Raw genomic sequence first — 17,969 nt, 5'->3', positions numbered from 1 at the left:
GTTTCTGGGATTTAAAAAAAACCCCTTCATTCAGTCTTGTTCTAAAGAAGACATCTTTCTGTACATGTTAAGTTATATGAATGGCATCACCTTAAACAATCCTACTTGAGAGTCTGAAACACAAATTTTATACACAGAGAAATATTTTCTTTTTTTTTTTTTTTTTTTTTTGGGAAATTTTTTTTTTTTTTTTTTTAGGTGAATATATTGTTATGACAGTTTATTTCCATCTCAGACGGAAAATGGGTTATTTTATGATTCAGACCTACATCCCATGCATTATGACCGTGATCCTCTCTCAAGTTTCATTTTGGATAAATAAGGAATCAGTTCCTGCTAGAACTGTGTTTGGTAATTATTTCCTTTTTCAAAACTTTTTCTTGTACTTGCTCTTTTAATAATTCTCCCTAGAATAGGCCTTTTCAGTGCCCTGGGGTGTATTCCATGGTATTGCAGAAACAAGGGAATAATTTAAATTCAGAGGGAATCTTGCCATTGATGTATGAAGAATGTTGTTGAGTGAATCTTTGGACTCTGAAGAGGAACTTGGAATATATAACCAGAAGGGTGGCATGATAACCTGTAGAAAAAGGCTGCTCAGCTCTAGGGATTCTACCTGCTTGAGGGAGCAAACTGGAAACACCTGGCTCTGAGTAATACACTCAAGTCCTTGGTCTACATCCAGATCAGGTTTATCCTCCAGTGGACAGTAGTGAAAGTACTTGAACTCAAGGTTTATAGAATACTTGTAAAACAAATTGATTTTCAGTGTGTAAGATGTTCCATTGTCTTATTATGAGGTATCTGTGTCATCAGTGGAAGCTTGCTATGGACAAGGCTTAGATTCTGTTACTGTAATTTCATATTTAGTGTTTTTCTTTCCTTTCTACCACTGCCACTATGAAAATGAATTATAAAAGCAAAATTATCACAAGATATTAAAATTGATCTTTTCAAAATACAGCTTGAATGAAATGGCACAGTGAAAATAACAGAAAATCTTCAGTGGAAGACAAAGTGCAAGAATCTAAATGGAAATATGTTTCCTAACAAAGAAATAGGATTAAAACATTTTAAAAGCTGCCTAAAGCAGGAAGAGAATGTTCTACTACAAGCCTCTCTATAGACTGCTAGATGCTGGCAAAAGTAATAGGGGCAGTTGTACTGGCAGCTCCAAGTCTTGCAGAAGAATGATTTAATAGAGAAAAATCTGATATAGAATGTCAGTAGACTTATATTGTCACAGACTACCATCTCCTCCTTGTTTTTGGTTAATGTTAATTTAATGGTCATTTATTTCACTTTACCCTATTTTTACATCTATTAAACAAATGTTTTTAGAAGAAATTCAGGCAAAGTTTTTGATTGAAGTGGACAAAGGTCCACTCAGGGTCCTTTGAAAGGATAGGACTAAACAGGGATGGGCCTCCTCCAGGAAAAGAAACAAAACCCAGACAACCAACTTTCCATAATTTTTTTTTCTCAGACTTAAACATTTTCAGTAGTGTGGTTTTCAACACCTTCCCACTGAAGAAGGTTTTGTGAGCTTGCATCTGTATTTTTTATCCTCCTGAAAACTCTGAGAAATCCTTTGAGCTGTCATGACATGGCTACTACTCTTCTTTTGTTTTTCTTCTTTGGAGGGAAGGACTGATTCCATTGTGAACATCTCTCTGTATGGCAGTGTGTAGGTGTAGATTTTTTTTTTTTTATTATATTACCTTGATGGAATATCATCATTTAGCAAATAGGGATGTGAGAAATCTGTTTCAAAATATATTCTTAATGCATTTGAATTCTTCAGAGAATAAGAATTGCATCTTGAATTAGGATGCATACAGTGTTCTTTTCATAAGAGTAAGGACATCTCTATTTGTAGTCACTCATCACTGAGGTTATCATGCTAGGATTTATGCAGTGTTCAATATGTACTTGCGGTTTTACATTTCTATGATATAGGACATTTTGGATGAAAAAAATAAAGAAAGACCCCAGTAATTTGTTTTTATACATTATGTGTTTGCATTTGAAGTACTACCATGAAGTGGGTATCTTTTGTATTCAGCGTTCATACTTCACACTTTTTAATTAAAGTTGTTCTTTCAGAAGATGAAAATCTAATTAAATTTCATTGGCTGACTAGTAGCAGAAGGCTGTAGAAAAACCTGGTGGTTTCTTAACTGACAGTGTTTTTAGCATAATATTCTTCCCTAGCACCAAAATAATTTGTCATGACTTAACGTTTCCTGGATTACAAGTGTGATCAGAGGCACAGATGCAGAATAATAGGTGGCATTCAGGACCATTTACAGGAGAAGTCATGTTTTTGTTGCAGTCTGAAGATTACTCCCCGATTTAACAACTTAAATCTTATTCAAATGTTTAGAAAATAACTTGTAAATAATTCTACTGAATTTGACGTGAAAAACATATAAAATTAAGGCTTCTGTGTTTTCTTCATGTGAGCTGTAGATGATCTGCTGAAGCCATGACTTTCTGTGCCTCCTTTGAAAAGCAGTAAGCTGTTTTTGGACTTAGGTGCTCATGGATATGTGATGCTTGCCATGACTTAAATCTACTGCAGTATTCACAAGCAGCAGAGAAAGACTCATATGTGATTTAAAATTCTTTGTTTGAAGGTGCTTGCCAGTTCTTGCTTTGTTTTACTTTGATTCAACAGTTCTTTTGCTTTATTTTTTTTGAAGGAATAACCACAGTGTTGACAATGACGACACTGAGCATCAGTGCAAGACATTCACTGCCAAAAGTATCCTATGCTACTGCCATGGACTGGTTCATAGCGGTTTGCTTTGCCTTTGTGTTCTCTGCTCTGATTGAGTTTGCTGCTGTCAACTATTTTACTAACATTCAAATGGAAAGAGCCAAAAGGAAGACGGTCAAGTCCCTTCTTGAATTTCCAGTTGCTCCAGTACAAAGGAAAAGAAGTACAGAAGAGACATTCACGGTATGTTTCCAGCTTATGCAAACATTTTCTGTATTTTTGGTAGTGTTTCTCAGTAAAATTGGCCTTTAGCTTCCTCCCAGGTCCTTTGAGCTAATGATGCGTTGCACATCAGATTAATGGAAGGCTAATACTGCACTATATTCAATTATAAAAACCTGTAAAACATGAGTTAATCCTTATTTGCGTTATTGAATAAACTCGGGCAAGGTGGCAATTATGTCCCTCCACATGTGCAGTCTCTTCTATCTTTGTGTTTTGGCGAAGGTCAGTTAGGATGGGAATCTTGAGGAAACTTAGCTTCCTTTTCCACACTGGTTCTGTATGGACTGATTATACAGGCCAAGATATTGCAGATTATAAGGGCATCGTGTTATCCTGTGTGGCCAGTGTCTTTAATGAATTAAAATATATTGAAGCATTGCAGCTGTACCTTGGGACACTTCCCTAAACATCACAGATCTTCCATTGCATGTGTTGCCTACAAAGAGTTTTCTTTCTTTATCTGTTAGAATTTCAGGAATTTTTGAAGAACATTGGATGGAAACTGTTTGTCAACCATAGATATAATTTTAATGTAATTTGTGTATCTTTGCACAGTAGTTCACCTCAATTGCTGATAATTTTTTGTGGCTCTCTTTAACAAAATGGTTGTCTGCTTTCCTCATGCTTTGGATTAAGTATGACTTGTGGGGGAGCTGTTTTAGTGTGTGGACCAGCTAATAAGGGCTCCATCTCATTTCCAGTTGAGCTCACTGGTGATTACCCTTTTCTCTCTTTTGCCATTCCCAATAAATGGTGCTTACTCTCTGAAGCAGCTGTTCATGAGACACGTAGCTAGCAAAGCCATTGCAGCACCTGTCCCAGTGCTTCCCGGCCGTGACTGGCTCTTGGCAACACCACTCAAGAAGTGAGACGCTGACAGCAGCATTGTGATTTACTTACTCTTCCTGTCAGGCTGACTTTGTAATTTCCCTTGGCTGAGCCAGGATTTAAGTGCTGTTTTAGACTAACTCTTGTTAATTTTGTCTTCTGTCTCTTTTCACATCTCATTTGTCTCCTTCCCTATTCATCTTCTCATTTTTGCCTTCCCACCCCTTCCATTTTCTATCGCTGCGCAGCTGCTGTCCACCCACTTCCATTTTTCTTCCTCTGCTTCGCTCTCCTACTGTAGATATTGTTTTCAATCTCCTGGCTGTGTTGTTATGTTAGCTCCCATTTCTGCTTAAAAGGATAGATATGCTCTTGAAGAGTTTATTATTTGTCACTCTTGCTGGTAAGAGACAGGAACCAAGAAATATGTTTATAGTAGCACATAGTTCACCTTGTACACAGAGGCATTAGTGCTATGAGCTTATGCTAAGCTTCTTGACTGTGCAGCATGAAGCTTAGTAGAGTATTTTGGCTGCTCCTGAGGAGTGAAAGTAAATACTGCTTTTGGTGATAGGTTTTATTTGGATACCTAGGAAAATAAATTACTTAATAAATAAATCCTAGGTTTATTTGTCAGATTTTATTTAAAACAATAGGAAAAGCAGTAGTTTGCTCAGGTAGCTTAATAAAACTTATTCTCATGAAGGCTTCAGAGAACTCTTGATTCATGGACAGAATTGCTTTAAGTTAGTAGTGTGTAATGCTTAACCATTACTACACATTTTGGAGAAATTCCTCTTTCTCTCTTTTTTTCCCCTATTGTTCTTCTTTTTATTACTATTACTATTACTATTACTATTACTATTTTTTTTTTAAACAGCAGCAACAGAACACACATTTTCTTTCAACTTGAAAGATAGATAAAATGTGTTCTATTCCACTGCTTAATTAATTTAATCTTAATTAAAATGAGATGTGTTCTATTCCACTGCTGGGATAAATGTGGGAACGTTCTCACAGATTGGGAGATTCTTGAAAGCCCTCAAGGGAACGATCTACTCAAGGGGTTGCACATTAATGTTATGAGTATGTAACTGAGTGATAGTGTTGTTTGTACCTTGAACTGTTATTTTTTTCAAGGCTTTCTCCTTAATTCTGCCTATACTAAGATTTGAGATTTTGCTCTTCCAAGGCAGATGTACAAGGTGAGCCCACAGCTACTGTTAATAAAGGTTTAACTATTGTGCAATCCTTTCTATGACTGGAGGATTACTTCTGGTCTCCCACTGTGCAGAACAGAAGTTAGGATCACTGCTCTAATTCTCTAGAACCTAACATGGATGTTACACCCTGCTTTCCAACTTGACACGTAAAATAATCCTTGCTATATTTTGCTTATAAGGACTAATCTAGAATTTTTAAAAATTCCTTATTATTGTGTATTATATTATTTTATTTTTATCATTGTATTGTTATTATTGAATTATTTCATTATTCCTTATAATGAATCTGACTTTTTGCTCTGCACAAATACTGTCTAGTCAGTGCTGATAATGAAATCTCAGTTTCCTTGGTACTGAGATTGGTGGTGAGTTTGTGGTGCACAAAGAATGCAGGATTAGCTGGACTGTAGCATGTAATTTGTAAGCAATATTTCTTAATGTAAATCTACACATTTTTTCTCAATAGATAAACAGTAGACCCAGTTAGTATTTAAAAAAATCTGTGCTGTGCTGGCACTGTTGTGGTAGAAATTCTGTTGGTAGCAGTACAATTGCCAGAGCTCAAGGAAAAGTTGTATATTAAACCTGAACTTTTTTTTCAAGCAGACTTTGCCTATAATACTAAATTTTCCAGTCTCCCAAAATTAAAAATTTTCACTTAGCCCAGAAAGGAAGGGTATGCTTATTGGGTAAGAAGATGACTGAATCGTTACAATTCTTTCTCTTGAATATCTCACCACTGGCAATGTGCTTTGGATATTCTACTAACTGGGAGGGGATATCCCTGTTTTAAGCCTATTAGCCCTATACTTTAGCCTACCTGGAAATGGCATGCAGGTGTCTCTGCCCACTTTTTTTGCAATTGAGATGCCATCTGTATAGGTCCCCTGAAAAATTATGAAGCAGTGGAGGTTGTTAAGGAAAACAAACATGGCAAATAAAAGTACAAATACTTCTAAAAAAAGGATTTGTTTTATGAGCTGTCGATTCTATATTATTAACTGGATGGTTTCACTCATCTGATCTTTTTTTTTTCCCTCAAGTAACATATCCTTGAAGGATTATATGAGGGAGCAAGCTGGGCTATGAAGCTGGATAAGCTGTAGAATATGAAGATTTTTCTATCCTATGATATTAGAAATTAGGCATATTAATAGTAAACTTTGGTGAAGATGAATTACACATTATTATAAGTCCTGTTTAGATAGGTATATCTTTGACCAATTTCTGACCATAGAATTAAAGTGGGTTTTCTGTATTGAATAAGTTCATATATTAGTCATGCTAATTAGAATTTTTAATGGTGGGTTATTTTTCTCTTTTTGGTCAAAACAACTTTTATAGTTGTCTTGGATCAAAGGAAACTCCTATCATTTATCATTAGGATCAAATGATTTGGATATATTTCTTCAATAGGACCAGTAAATCTTTACTGTAGCAAATGTGGGCTATCTGCTTTTCTACATTATTGTCTTACGTAATTATATTTACTTTTTTTGGAGCTACATGATGGGTGTTTCTGATTAATACATTGATTAAAGTAAGCATTAAATGCAATTCAGAGGCTAGCTAAGTAGTCTGAACTCTGTTTATTCCAAGAAAAAAAATCCTGGCATCAAGCTAATTTATTGGGCTGAGGGAAGGAGGAGCAAGGCTGTAATAGCTGCAGATGCAGTTTGTTTTCCTTTATCACTTGGTTTGACTTTAGCCATGGTAGTCTTCAATATTTTTTTTTATTCCTTCCTCTTAAACTCTTTTTTTCTTCTTGTCTTTAACTTGTTGATACAAACTTAATGATTTCAATAAGGAGGAGTGCAGGTGTGCAGAAGACATCCCAGGAGTAGGACCCAATCTTTTTTGAGGTCTGCTTTGAGTTCACGAGGGACTTGGGCAGACTTTCTGTCAGGCACAGCAGGATAGCACTGAAATATGTCTAACCCAAGAGAGGTAACTTAAACCTTGGTTACCTGTGATTTCAAAGAGCAAGTTAAAATGCTTTCTGTTTAGAAGGAAATAACCTATCCCTAAATGTTCTGAACTGCTTTCATTGGTATAAGCAGAAATGTTGCTGAAAGTCAATGTGTGATGGAAATGAATGATTTATAGTTTGTTATTGGACTCCTGAGTCTATTTTTATGCTTCTGTACTATTTCCTTTTCACTGTATTCCTATGAAGTTTATTTTTAAAGACCTACCCAGTTTTGGAGATGAAGAATGCTACTGAAAAGTAGTCTTCAAAAAATAGACTCCTAAACAGTGGTAACATGAGCTTCAACCTCAGCTGTTTGTTAAAAGAGTGTGAAACTCGGGAAAAATCAGGTCAGACTCAAAAAAACCTTTTTGAATGGAATTATTTCCTCAAACTCAGCCACAAGTAGGTTGTAACTCTCAATTTTTCTTCCTCTTTTCTGTAGATAGTTAAGTGTCATCTTGTCCTTAGCAAATCCTGTGGCATCTAATGGGGGAACTCAGGGGTCAAGCTGTTCACTGCCATATAGGCACACACTCCTCTCCTTGCTTGGGTGCTATGTGACTGGAATCCACCTTGCAAGTTTACGAGAAATGTTGTCATGTGGACAGCCTGCATACTGCTTTTGTGTGATTCAGATGTATTTTCTCTGGTATGAAATACTTATCTTTAGTCGTTTATGGGCACAGCTCAAGTTACGCGGTGGGGTGGGAGAAAAGTGGAAATCCTTTGGCAGCCCTTGGTGAACAGACATCTAGAGCAATTATCTGGCTGATGGCCAGCTCTGTTTCCCAAACTCCTGACTTACAGAACAAAGATTGGGCCTGATAAATTGTTCTGATGGGCTGCATACAATCTTGAGGCTATAGGTAGGTTACTTCTTTTTTAGTGTGCCTTTTTGTTGTTGTTGTTGTTCTTAATCCCTGAAGTTGATTAATTGTGAGATGTCAGACTCTTGTGTCTAGTTTCACTTTAAGTGAAACTGAAAATTTTAGCTTCTGGACCAAAACTTCTATTTGAATATGCAGGCATAATGGAGAGGTACAAAAACCGTACCAGACCTAGAGTAGTACCACTTACTTGCTTTGCTCCTTCTTTGGAGTAGTAGAACAATAGCTTCCTTTGTCCCAGCAATAGTGAAGTGGAGCTAAACCCTCCTGCCTCATATATGAATTGAAGTATTTGAAGAGCAGCTTGGTCTTGATGGCAACACTTGGGCCACAGGTCTGGTTACTGGACTCCTTATGTGAATGCACAGCCTGTCTCCTTTGTGTGACTTAAACAGTCCTGCAGTTAGAACATCATTTCAGTTTTTAAATATAATGACCATTTTTTTCTACTTCACTACTTCTCCACTGCCTAGGGTGTTATGGTTTGAGTTTTTTAGGGCAGTGGCATTTAAATTCAGATCCTAATGAAGGAAGTCAGGCTCGAGAAATGCAGAGAGTTCATCTAAATACAAAGACAGGACCATACAAATGGAAGCTGCTGTGCCATTTAACAATTTATTTGACATGTTAACAGTTTTCTGCTGCTCTAGTTTCATTAGTCAACATTTTTATTGTTGATGATTTACAGTCAAGATATGCTAGCATCAGGTTTAAATAGGATAAGAGTGGGTGCAGGTCACAAACAACTGGCACATTTTGTACTGAATGCTGCTTGAGAGATAGGAGAGATTAATCACCTGGGAGAAGGTTGCAGTGACTTAGTGGGAAGTTTCAATTTTTGGATACCTGTAGATCCAAAATGGTTCATGAAATATTTTGTTAGCTGTGATGCTTAGGTACAATGTTTTGTGGGTTTTTTTATGCTTCCTTGATTTTATTTGCCTTTTGTTGTTTTGTTGCTTTGTTTTTGGTGCAGTGTTTGGGTGGTTTTGTTTTTTTTGGTTTTTTTTTTCTTTTTTCTTTTTTTTTTTTTTTGAGGAGTGGGGCGTGTTGTGTGTTCATTTGGGGCTTTTTTGCTATTGGTTTTGGTTGTATGGGTTTTGGATTTTTTCCTGTTTTTTCCATTTTTTAAAATTTCTTTTTACTTTTTTCACTAGACAGACAGTTCTACTGATCAACTGGTACTATTCATAATGTATAAATTTAAAAATGAGCTCAAACAATATGACTTAGGCATAAATGAGAGACATAAAATATAAAAGTTTTGTTTAATATTTCACATATTTCTTTTTAAATAGCACAAATTAAAGTGATATGTATTAAAAATTTTTGTCTTTCTTCAACAACCTGATATTACTCTACCTTTAACATGCTTGGGTTGTAGAATGAATTTATACTGTAAGTAGAGACATTTTTCTGCTGCAAAATGAGAAGAGTAATTAATGCAGGTAGGCAACGTAGTATGAGATTTGTGTCTAGATTCTGACCCAGCTTAACTGTAAACTCCACTGAATTCCAGAATTCAGTTATAGTAAATATAGAGAATGGTGGGGTGCTTGATCAAAACTGTAGGGATTTAAATGTGGACAATGAAGTTTTTTCTTATTGTAGTGGAAATGGTTTTTTTGGGGGAGGTTGGGTGTGTTGTGATGTTTTTTTTCTTTCTATATGCACAAAAAGAAGCAGGAGTTTAATTGCAGCACCTGGTGGATAACAAAAAATCCTTCTGGAGTGCTATCTTCTCCAAGACTTATTAGGAAGTGTTACAATTGATCACTCTTCAATTTCCTGTAAGTAGTAGAATAAACCGTCACAAAGTAGACCAGGAAATATGAAGTAATAATAATACTTGGCTGTTACTCATCTGATGCTAAAATACCTGACAGTGTTTACTCTAAGTGGTCGAAGACTTCATTTAAATAGTATTAGGATAAGACCTCTTTTTGGAAACCAAAGCATGGTGCAGTTATTTTAAAAAATAGTATATCCTGTAGTTTTGAATTCCAAAATTGTGTGTGAATATCTTTCTCTGTCATTGTGATGATCTACTAGAATATCAAAAAGATTGCCATGCTCCAAAAAACCATATTCCTTATGTTTTTTTCATTAGAATATACAATGTGTGGTTCTGTTTAATAAGAAGTTATTTTCCTGCCAGTACCAGTTGCAGGCATTCAGATAGGTCTTCTATTGATATAATGTCAATTTCCTCCCTTTGAAAAATCTTTTTCTATAGAGGGAAATGTTGCATAGTCAAAAAATATGTGGTAGGATTTCAGAAACACCAAGTCAAGGGCAATTCTTTATGGTGACAGGGGTAAAATTTTCAGATTGTCCAGCATCAACCCTTACACAGAAAATTGTTGGGTAGTGTTTCATACTAACTGTGATGGTTAGTATGAAACGATGTCTCTGAACGCAAGACTCTTCATATTTTCTGCTTAAACATTTTCATGTATTTATATTTAAATATTAGTTTTGTTTCCCCTCCACAAAGTTTTCAATACTGGTGCATCCAATGGCACCAAATCACATTTGAATTTTCCAGCTGTGTGTAAGATTTCTGGCTGACTTCATTTTTACACTGGGAAAATTGGAATCAGAAGAAATAAGCATTGAGAGGCTTGGGAAAATCTACAAGGCAATGAGTGTTCAAAGCACTTTCAGCAAACTACTAAAGCAAATTTAACTATAGCTTTAAGGTCAATGAAATTTGAAAGATACAGAAAATAACTAAGGCCCTTGGTTCCTAATCAGCCATTCTTCTTTCTTTCAGAGATGTCACACAAATCAACTCCACAGTTCATTAGGACATGACTTAGGCTAATAGGTTTGTTCCCCACCATAGTCATGTTTTCAGTTCTTTCATTTTGTTGTAATATAAATAAAATCTTTAAGAATTGTGTGCACCAGTGCCTAAGAATCATATCTATGCATACTTAAATTTAAATATATATATATATATATATATATATATATATATACACACATATATATACACACACACTTTGCATATGTAAGGCTTTTTGGCAGCACACAGGTGGATGGGTATATTTGGCACAAATTTGGCATCCATTTATTTAAAAAGGGTTTTTGTAATTTAAGTTTTGTGCACTTTTATGCCTCTCTAGTGGTAAAACATAGAATGGAGTGCTCTTCTTGCCTCTTTTCCCCTCCCATCACATGATTCAGATTACAAAATGAGCAGAGTAGATAGTGGACTGGCTCTTATCTCCCCTTTGTTTTTTCTTTCCAAATAATTTGCACTGCTCTCTGCACTGCTAGAGCTAAGGACTAGAATTCACTGTATTTTGTGGCAGGTGGAGCTTTTACTTGGCTACACTGCAGGGCTCTATAAGGCAGCCCAAAGTCTCTAGTATTATTCCAGTAAAATTCTGATTGACTGGCTCTGCAACATAGTAGTAAACCAGGGTAGATTTCTCCTCCAAGTTTTGTTTTTGCTCACAGCAGGTCAATATGGTGACTCAGTGGGATTAGGGACAAGCAGCATTATTTACACTGATGACAACATGCTGCTTCCCTGATAAATGTCAAATAGTGTGAATTTGGCAGGCTATACAATGTCCTCCCAGAAGAACAGACTGTTTTCTCAGGAAGGATTGGTAAGGATAAAAATCACTATGGTAGATTTTAATAGTAAAATACTACTAAATTATCATACAAACAATTTTGTTGTTGCAGCTAAACAGTAAGTGATGTCAGACTTTGGTTGCTCTAAGCCTTCCAATTTTTGAATGAATTTTTTGCTTGGATTAATTGAGATGTCCCAGTTTGGGAAGCCCATGTTCTCATATAATACGTTACTGACACTTCTATATATTAATTTGCCTGTGTCTCATCGAAGTTTTAGTAGTGCTGTCATGAAAGACACTAATTGTATTCTTGAAAAATTAACAGAAAAGCATAAAGGTGTTTATTGGCCGTTAAGTTTTGATTCCATTCTACTAACTCCTCATTGTTACATGCCTGATTATTCTAATGAACAATTAAAATTCTTTGCAATTTTAAAACTGCTTTGATTGTGGTGCCCTTTTCAGGAAATTTTTTTTTGCTTGCTGTTTTTGTGTTTGGGTTTTCTTTTTTACTTAGGGAGATGAAGTATGCAAAATGGCAATTAGGCACCTGAAAGGCTTAATTACTAAATTTCCCTGGGTAGGCATGTACAGAACTGAGTTGCTGCTTGTTAAGTGTTTGCCATGCATCTTAGGTGGATACCTACACCATTTCAACTCAGTGGCCGGCATGCCCATAAGATACAGCCTCCCACAAATCCCACGTGAGAGTCTGAGCAGACTCGAGTCCTGCTTTGTCAATACTGGAGAATTAGATTAGTAGCCAGACTGCTAGGTAGTCCTTGGCATGTTAAGTTCTACTGAAGCTGCTGTTGTTATGTTAAATAATTTATTTGGGGCCATGGAGAAGGAAAGGAATTCATTCTGGGGCTGGCTTGTCTGCGCATGCACTGCAATGGGAGGGCAAGATTGAAGTGTGGAGAAAGCAACATCTCTAGCAAGGAAGGAAGGATCACTTGTCCTAGAATATCCAGTGGCCTGGTGGGGGAAACACTTGAGATGTGAAAAGCCTGTGTTGATATCCTTGTGACAATCAGGGCAGATTTGAGAAGTGGTCTCCTATCACCAAACCCATGCTGCCTTCCTGGTTGCTGGGTTACAGTAGAGGAGGACAGAGTCTTTTCCTGAGTGTCTTTTCACAGTATGACTTAGCTGTCTTGCCTCAGGAAGGAGCTCGGAGCTGGAAGCGCTGGATACAGTTGGGTGGCTCCTTCTGCAAAGGCATGTAATTTAGGCTGTGATCCTACCCAGGGCATTTCTCTCCAGCTTTGACAGCTGCTTGCTGGATGTCGAAGTGTTAGCTCTCTCTCCCACTAGAACTGGTACCAGATGGTGGTGGTGTGACTTGTGAATTCTGCTGTGCATTTATCCCTGGGGAAACAGAATTTACTCCTTTAAGTATTGTACTACCTCAGTCCCAGAAAGAGATACCATTTTAGTGATATCCTGTGGCAAAGATCTGTTGTGAACTATAAAATGTATTGACCTGCAGCAGTGACCTCTCCACTTGTGTAAACAAACAGGGCAAAAGCAGCCCTGGGATCTTGCACAATGATGCTGTGAAGATCTGTCACAGGGTGAGCCTGACACAGGTCTTCAGAAGTGTCTGTATATCCAACCCCACAACTGCTGAGCTGTTTTCCAAGGAGTCCTGAGGGAGATTAGAAGACTGCATCGGAATTATATTGCCAATACATGGCTCTAGTTTTAATGTGCACCTGTTTTTCAGGAGTTGTTGATGACTGTGCTTCCTAGTGATCAGAGAGCCTAAGAAGGGGGTTTTCCATGCTGAGTACTACTGATACTCTGTTAGCTCAGGCAGTAAGAGCTGCTTATTTTGGATTCACATCTCAAAAGGATGAGCCCATCATAAAAACTGTGAAGAAATTTAAAATTACAGAGACTGATTTAAAGTTGCTATGTAGAGCACTAACAGGCTACAGAAAGATGCTCTTGACTTGCATGAAACAGCTGACTGTACAGTGTTGTACCAACACAAGAGTTTCTCACAGCTTGCAGTGTTCTCACTGCTTTTGTTTTTAAATACAGTCCTAAGGACTAATTTCCCTGGTGTCCTGGTAATCACTTTTATCATTGCTGCACTCTCCCCAGGACATGGCTTGTGACTTTTGTTTGTTTTATGGATTCTAGGTTGGCCTTATCATAGGAAATATGCAGTGTGGTTGTTACCAGCTCTCTTTGTTCTGTAACAAGATGACTAAGTTTGTCAGTTCAGTACTGCATATTGCTGTGCTGATGATCCCCTTCCCTTGAACCTCAGCTCAGCTGCTGCATGCTACTTCACTTCGTGCTAAATTTGCAATCTTGACTTCATTGAAGTGCAAAATTGCCTTGCTTGTCAAAAACTGGTAATACATAAAAAACAATCCGGTACTTTATTTTTTTTGGCTCAAGTTGAGGCTTACATAGACTTAGAAATAGTTTCAGAATTTCCACATTATGTGAGCAGCTGTTTATGGTGTACAAACCATGTTAAATATTGAAGAATTTAGATTGACTCATATTTGTGCATCATTTTAGTGCTGTAGTAAACAGCAGTATCCATCAAAGTTGAGCTTAAATGGAAAAGCAAATGATGTGTGAATTGGTTTTTGGCAATAGATTTATTGAAGGGGTTTTTTTTGTTTGTTCTATACAAACAAAAAGAAGCTGACCATCAAACTTACTCTACAAATCTGCCACAGTATTTAACAATAAATTGTATAGATTTATCCTGAACTATGCTGAGAGCATCTTTCATTGTATTATTCATGGTTAATTGCATGTGAATCCACTGGTAAAGGGAAGGATACAGCATTAATAATCACATTTTACACATGTTTGTAAGGAGGTTGGCATAGATGTCCTATCTTCATGCTAAATGGATTTTCTCTTTTAGTACTAGCAGAAGGGCATCTTGCATCAGGACATTACACATAGGAAGAATTTATATTCAATGATTCTTTCCCTAATTTAGTTCTTTTAAGGATAAAATGCATGAGAAATAGCTTGTGATACTTAAAACTCAAGCAAAATCTCTATGCCTTTTAAAGCAGTAAATACTTCAAAAATCTTTTTGCATATTGCATGCTATGTGACAAAATTTGTCTGACTAAATTTGAGCCTCCTGTCCTGTCCTACAGCCTCCTTCCTCCTCAGTGAAGTATGCTTGTGCATAGGATGGGAGTTTTCAAAACCTGTTTTACTAAGCATGTTTTTTGTTTTGTTTCCTTTTTTAAAGTTGTATTTACTATATTCATTTGGACAAAAAGGAGGAGAGATTATCAATCTCTTCTGAAAAAGACTGTACTCCACATTTTCCCATATTTGGTCACTTCCTTGGCTTTACTACACTCACCTATCTACATGATCATGCCCTCTGGCATGATCAAAGTTTTGGTGATAAATGTTTGAAGTTCCATCAAGGGTGGAATTTAGTTTTCACTGTTGCTGGTATTGGCTGTTAAAAATAAAATAGGTGTACATTAGTGTGCATTAGTGTATTCCAGTCAACCACAGAGCTTTAGCCAATGAAGATGTCTTACAATTAGGACAATATATGTATTCTCAGAGCTCTTGAGAACTTTGTTGATACACAAACATGTGTATAATGGACTTGTGCACTCAAATCACCCAAAATTTTGAAATTCATCCATACTGTTTCTGCCACTAAAGGTTCAGAGGCTGAATTCTCCTGACAGGATCTATAGCAAGAAGGTTTCCTCTTGAAGGAGGAAAAGTACTCTCAGTGCAAAGTACTTACAACTTCTGATTTGGTGATGGTTGTGATCAGAGTTCTGATGTGTGTGGAATTGGTTGGACCAATTGGTTGGACCTATCAGATGGATAGACTGTTTCAAAGAAAAGGTGAGATGTCATTTACCTAAGCAGAATTTGTTGTTTTATAGACAGGCAATCTTTATCAGATCTATTAAGCCTGGTTCTGCACAGTGTAACAGACTGGGTGTTATAGTAGTTTCCAGGCTCCTATTTTGCATTCCTGAGCTACACAATTTTAAATGTCCCCCAAAAGTCTTACTGAAATGCCTCCAAAAAATCAGAACCTTTCTTAATCTAGAGTGAGAATGTGAAAAATTGCACTCGGTGTTTCCTGTGGAGCCCCGTCTGGACTAGCATGCCAGTCCTGTTGGCTCAGGACAGTTGAGTGGTTTCCTGACTTGCCCTCATAAAAGAATCCTTACTTGGATAATCCCTTCCTTTCTTGGCTTGCATTTTCATTTGGCTTCTATTTGATTTTCATGTGATATTTCTTGGTTTTGTGCCTGTGATGGGTTGACCCTGGCAGAACACCAGGTGCCCACCATAGATGCTCTATCACTCCTCGGAAATGGTAGTTACAGTCGGTTCATTACAAGTTATCTCTGCCACTCCTTCTTCCTCAGGGGGAAGAATCTTCACACTCTTGTCTTGCTCCAGTGTGAGGTCCTTCTGGGGCAGACAGTCCTCCATGAACTTTTCCAAAGGGAGTCCTTCCCAGGCTCTGCAGTTTGTCATCACTGCTCCAGTGTGGGTCCCTTCCATGCAGGGCAGTCCTTCAAAAACAGGCTGCTCCACACTCTGGCATGGGAACCTCCATGGGCTGCAGGTGCATGTTTGTCAGACACAGGGGAAGTTTCTGACAGCTTCTCACAGAAGCCACCCCTCCCCTGTGTCATTCAAATGTAGTCAGTGCTCCCAAACTAAAAGGCAGTAGTTTTGTGTTTCTTGCTGTTGTTTTAAAAAAGATAAGGTGGAATCATTTTGGGAGGTAGCAAGTGCTTTGCATACATTTATAATTTTGTTAGTCAGATTGTCATTATCACATTACCCTTTTACTGGGGATATATACCACAACTGAAATGACTGTGGAATGTTTTCTTAACACAAACTGAACATTGTATTTTATTTACTATGTTTTACAACAGAATTTGAGTTGTTAAGGCTTCCGACAGAATAAGACTTGTTTGATATTTTTATTAGTGACCTTGTCACTAATCTTCAGATGATGTAGAGTTGTGAGATAGCTTCTGCACAGAGGAGAAATAAACTAATGTAGGAAGAATTGAGTTATCTTTGCAAGGCTGAATAGAGAAATATATAAGAGCCCTATGTATAAAACCAGTAATAGGACTTTTTGCTAGAAATTTTTTAACTGGACAACTCAACAAGGAGGGACATCTCAGTGCTTTAAATAAGGAGAATGAGCTATTGCCGTGATATTATCTTGAGTAAAACAAGTGCAAGGAAAGGATAAATGAGGGGATGTGATGGTCAATGTAGTGGTGAAACCACCCTGACAAGGAGAGTGCATTCTGCTCAGCTTTGACGAGGCATAGATGTGGGTGCTCCAGGAAGCATGCTTGTTTCAGCACCTTTCAAGAGCAAGGTTCTACTCAAGAACACAATTACAAACTACTGCAATGACATTGTGCAAGAACAACTGGGTGTCTGTCATACATTGTCTGTGGGGCATGTTAGAAATGCCATTTCTGATTTCCATGATCTGAGTGATTAGAAGGTAGTTTCCAGAGAATTAGCAAAAAATGTACCCACATTTTTGATGCTTGTTAGGCTGTGTTATTTTTCAATCTTACAATATTATTTATTCGGGCTTTATGTGTACATTTATGTGTATGTTATGAGAAAATTGTGTTTCTCTCTGAACTTAAGGTTTCTGAAGTATTGGAAGTTTTCTGTGTCAGTAACAAAAAAGCAAATGCCCAATAGGCTTTCACACAGATACAGATTTTGACCATTTGAAATAATATACATAATTTTATTCTAGAATAGAGACTGTAATGGCAAATAAGTAGTGAATCCAATAGCAACATGTCTGATTTGGTCATTTAGATGACAGTTGAACTGGGGAGGGAGATGAGGTATTATGCAAATATATTGATAGAAACAAGTTCCTACAAAAGAAATGGAGATGACTGGAATGTGAGGAGCCTGACTGTTACCTGTCTGTCTTACCTGTGTCTGTAGATGATGGTGCACAAAAGGGAAATATACTGAGATGGTCATTGAAAACAGGTGACGGTACAAGTGAGCAAGAACATAAAATGGTGCCTCTGTAAATTAATTGCACCTAATTTATTGTTTTGCTCTTTGGACTATTCTTTATGGTTGCATGTGGAGTGACTGAAGGTGTGATTATTCTATTCTCCAGCAGCAGCACTTCTAAGCTACTTGTCTAATGTGGGTGGAGAACAGGAAGGAACTGAGACGTGTCTTGGTTCCAGTGCAGATCTACTTTGCAACCCCTGACCCAGCCTGTGGATTTTTGCTTCCCAGCACTGCTTGAGAGCTTTACAGTGGGTGACACACACTTGAGCAAAGCCAGGTTGTCCAAGGATCTGCATGTAGAAGATAAAACTCACCTCCTCTCATTAACTAGTGCCAGATTCCCTATGGCACAGAGATGCTGTTTTGGGCAGTGACCATTGATGACTTCCATCT

General features: G+C 37.3%; 1 protein-coding gene across 2 annotated transcripts in view; it reads left to right on the top strand.

The window, feature by feature from the left end:
* The window catches only part of GABRA4 (gamma-aminobutyric acid type A receptor subunit alpha4), a 36,879-nt gene that overhangs the window by 15,589 nt on the left and 3,321 nt on the right, over nt 1–17,969 (top strand). For both annotated transcript variants that reach the window (XM_041476861.1, XM_041476951.1), the window contains exons 7-8: nt 199–351; nt 2,706–2,958. In XM_041476861.1, coding sequence (XP_041332795.1) covers nt 199–351; nt 2,706–2,958 — 406 coding nt within the window. The remainder of the gene's footprint in view (nt 1–198; nt 352–2,705; nt 2,959–17,969) is intronic.

This window comes from Pyrgilauda ruficollis, unplaced genomic scaffold (genome assembly GCF_017590135.1).
Source record: "Pyrgilauda ruficollis isolate IOZ18807 unplaced genomic scaffold, ASM1759013v1 scaffold1, whole genome shotgun sequence".
Lineage (NCBI taxonomy): Eukaryota > Metazoa > Chordata > Aves > Passeriformes > Passeridae > Pyrgilauda > Pyrgilauda ruficollis.
Note: the sequence above shows the minus strand (reverse complement) of the source record. Positions and strands in the feature narration are given on the sequence as shown.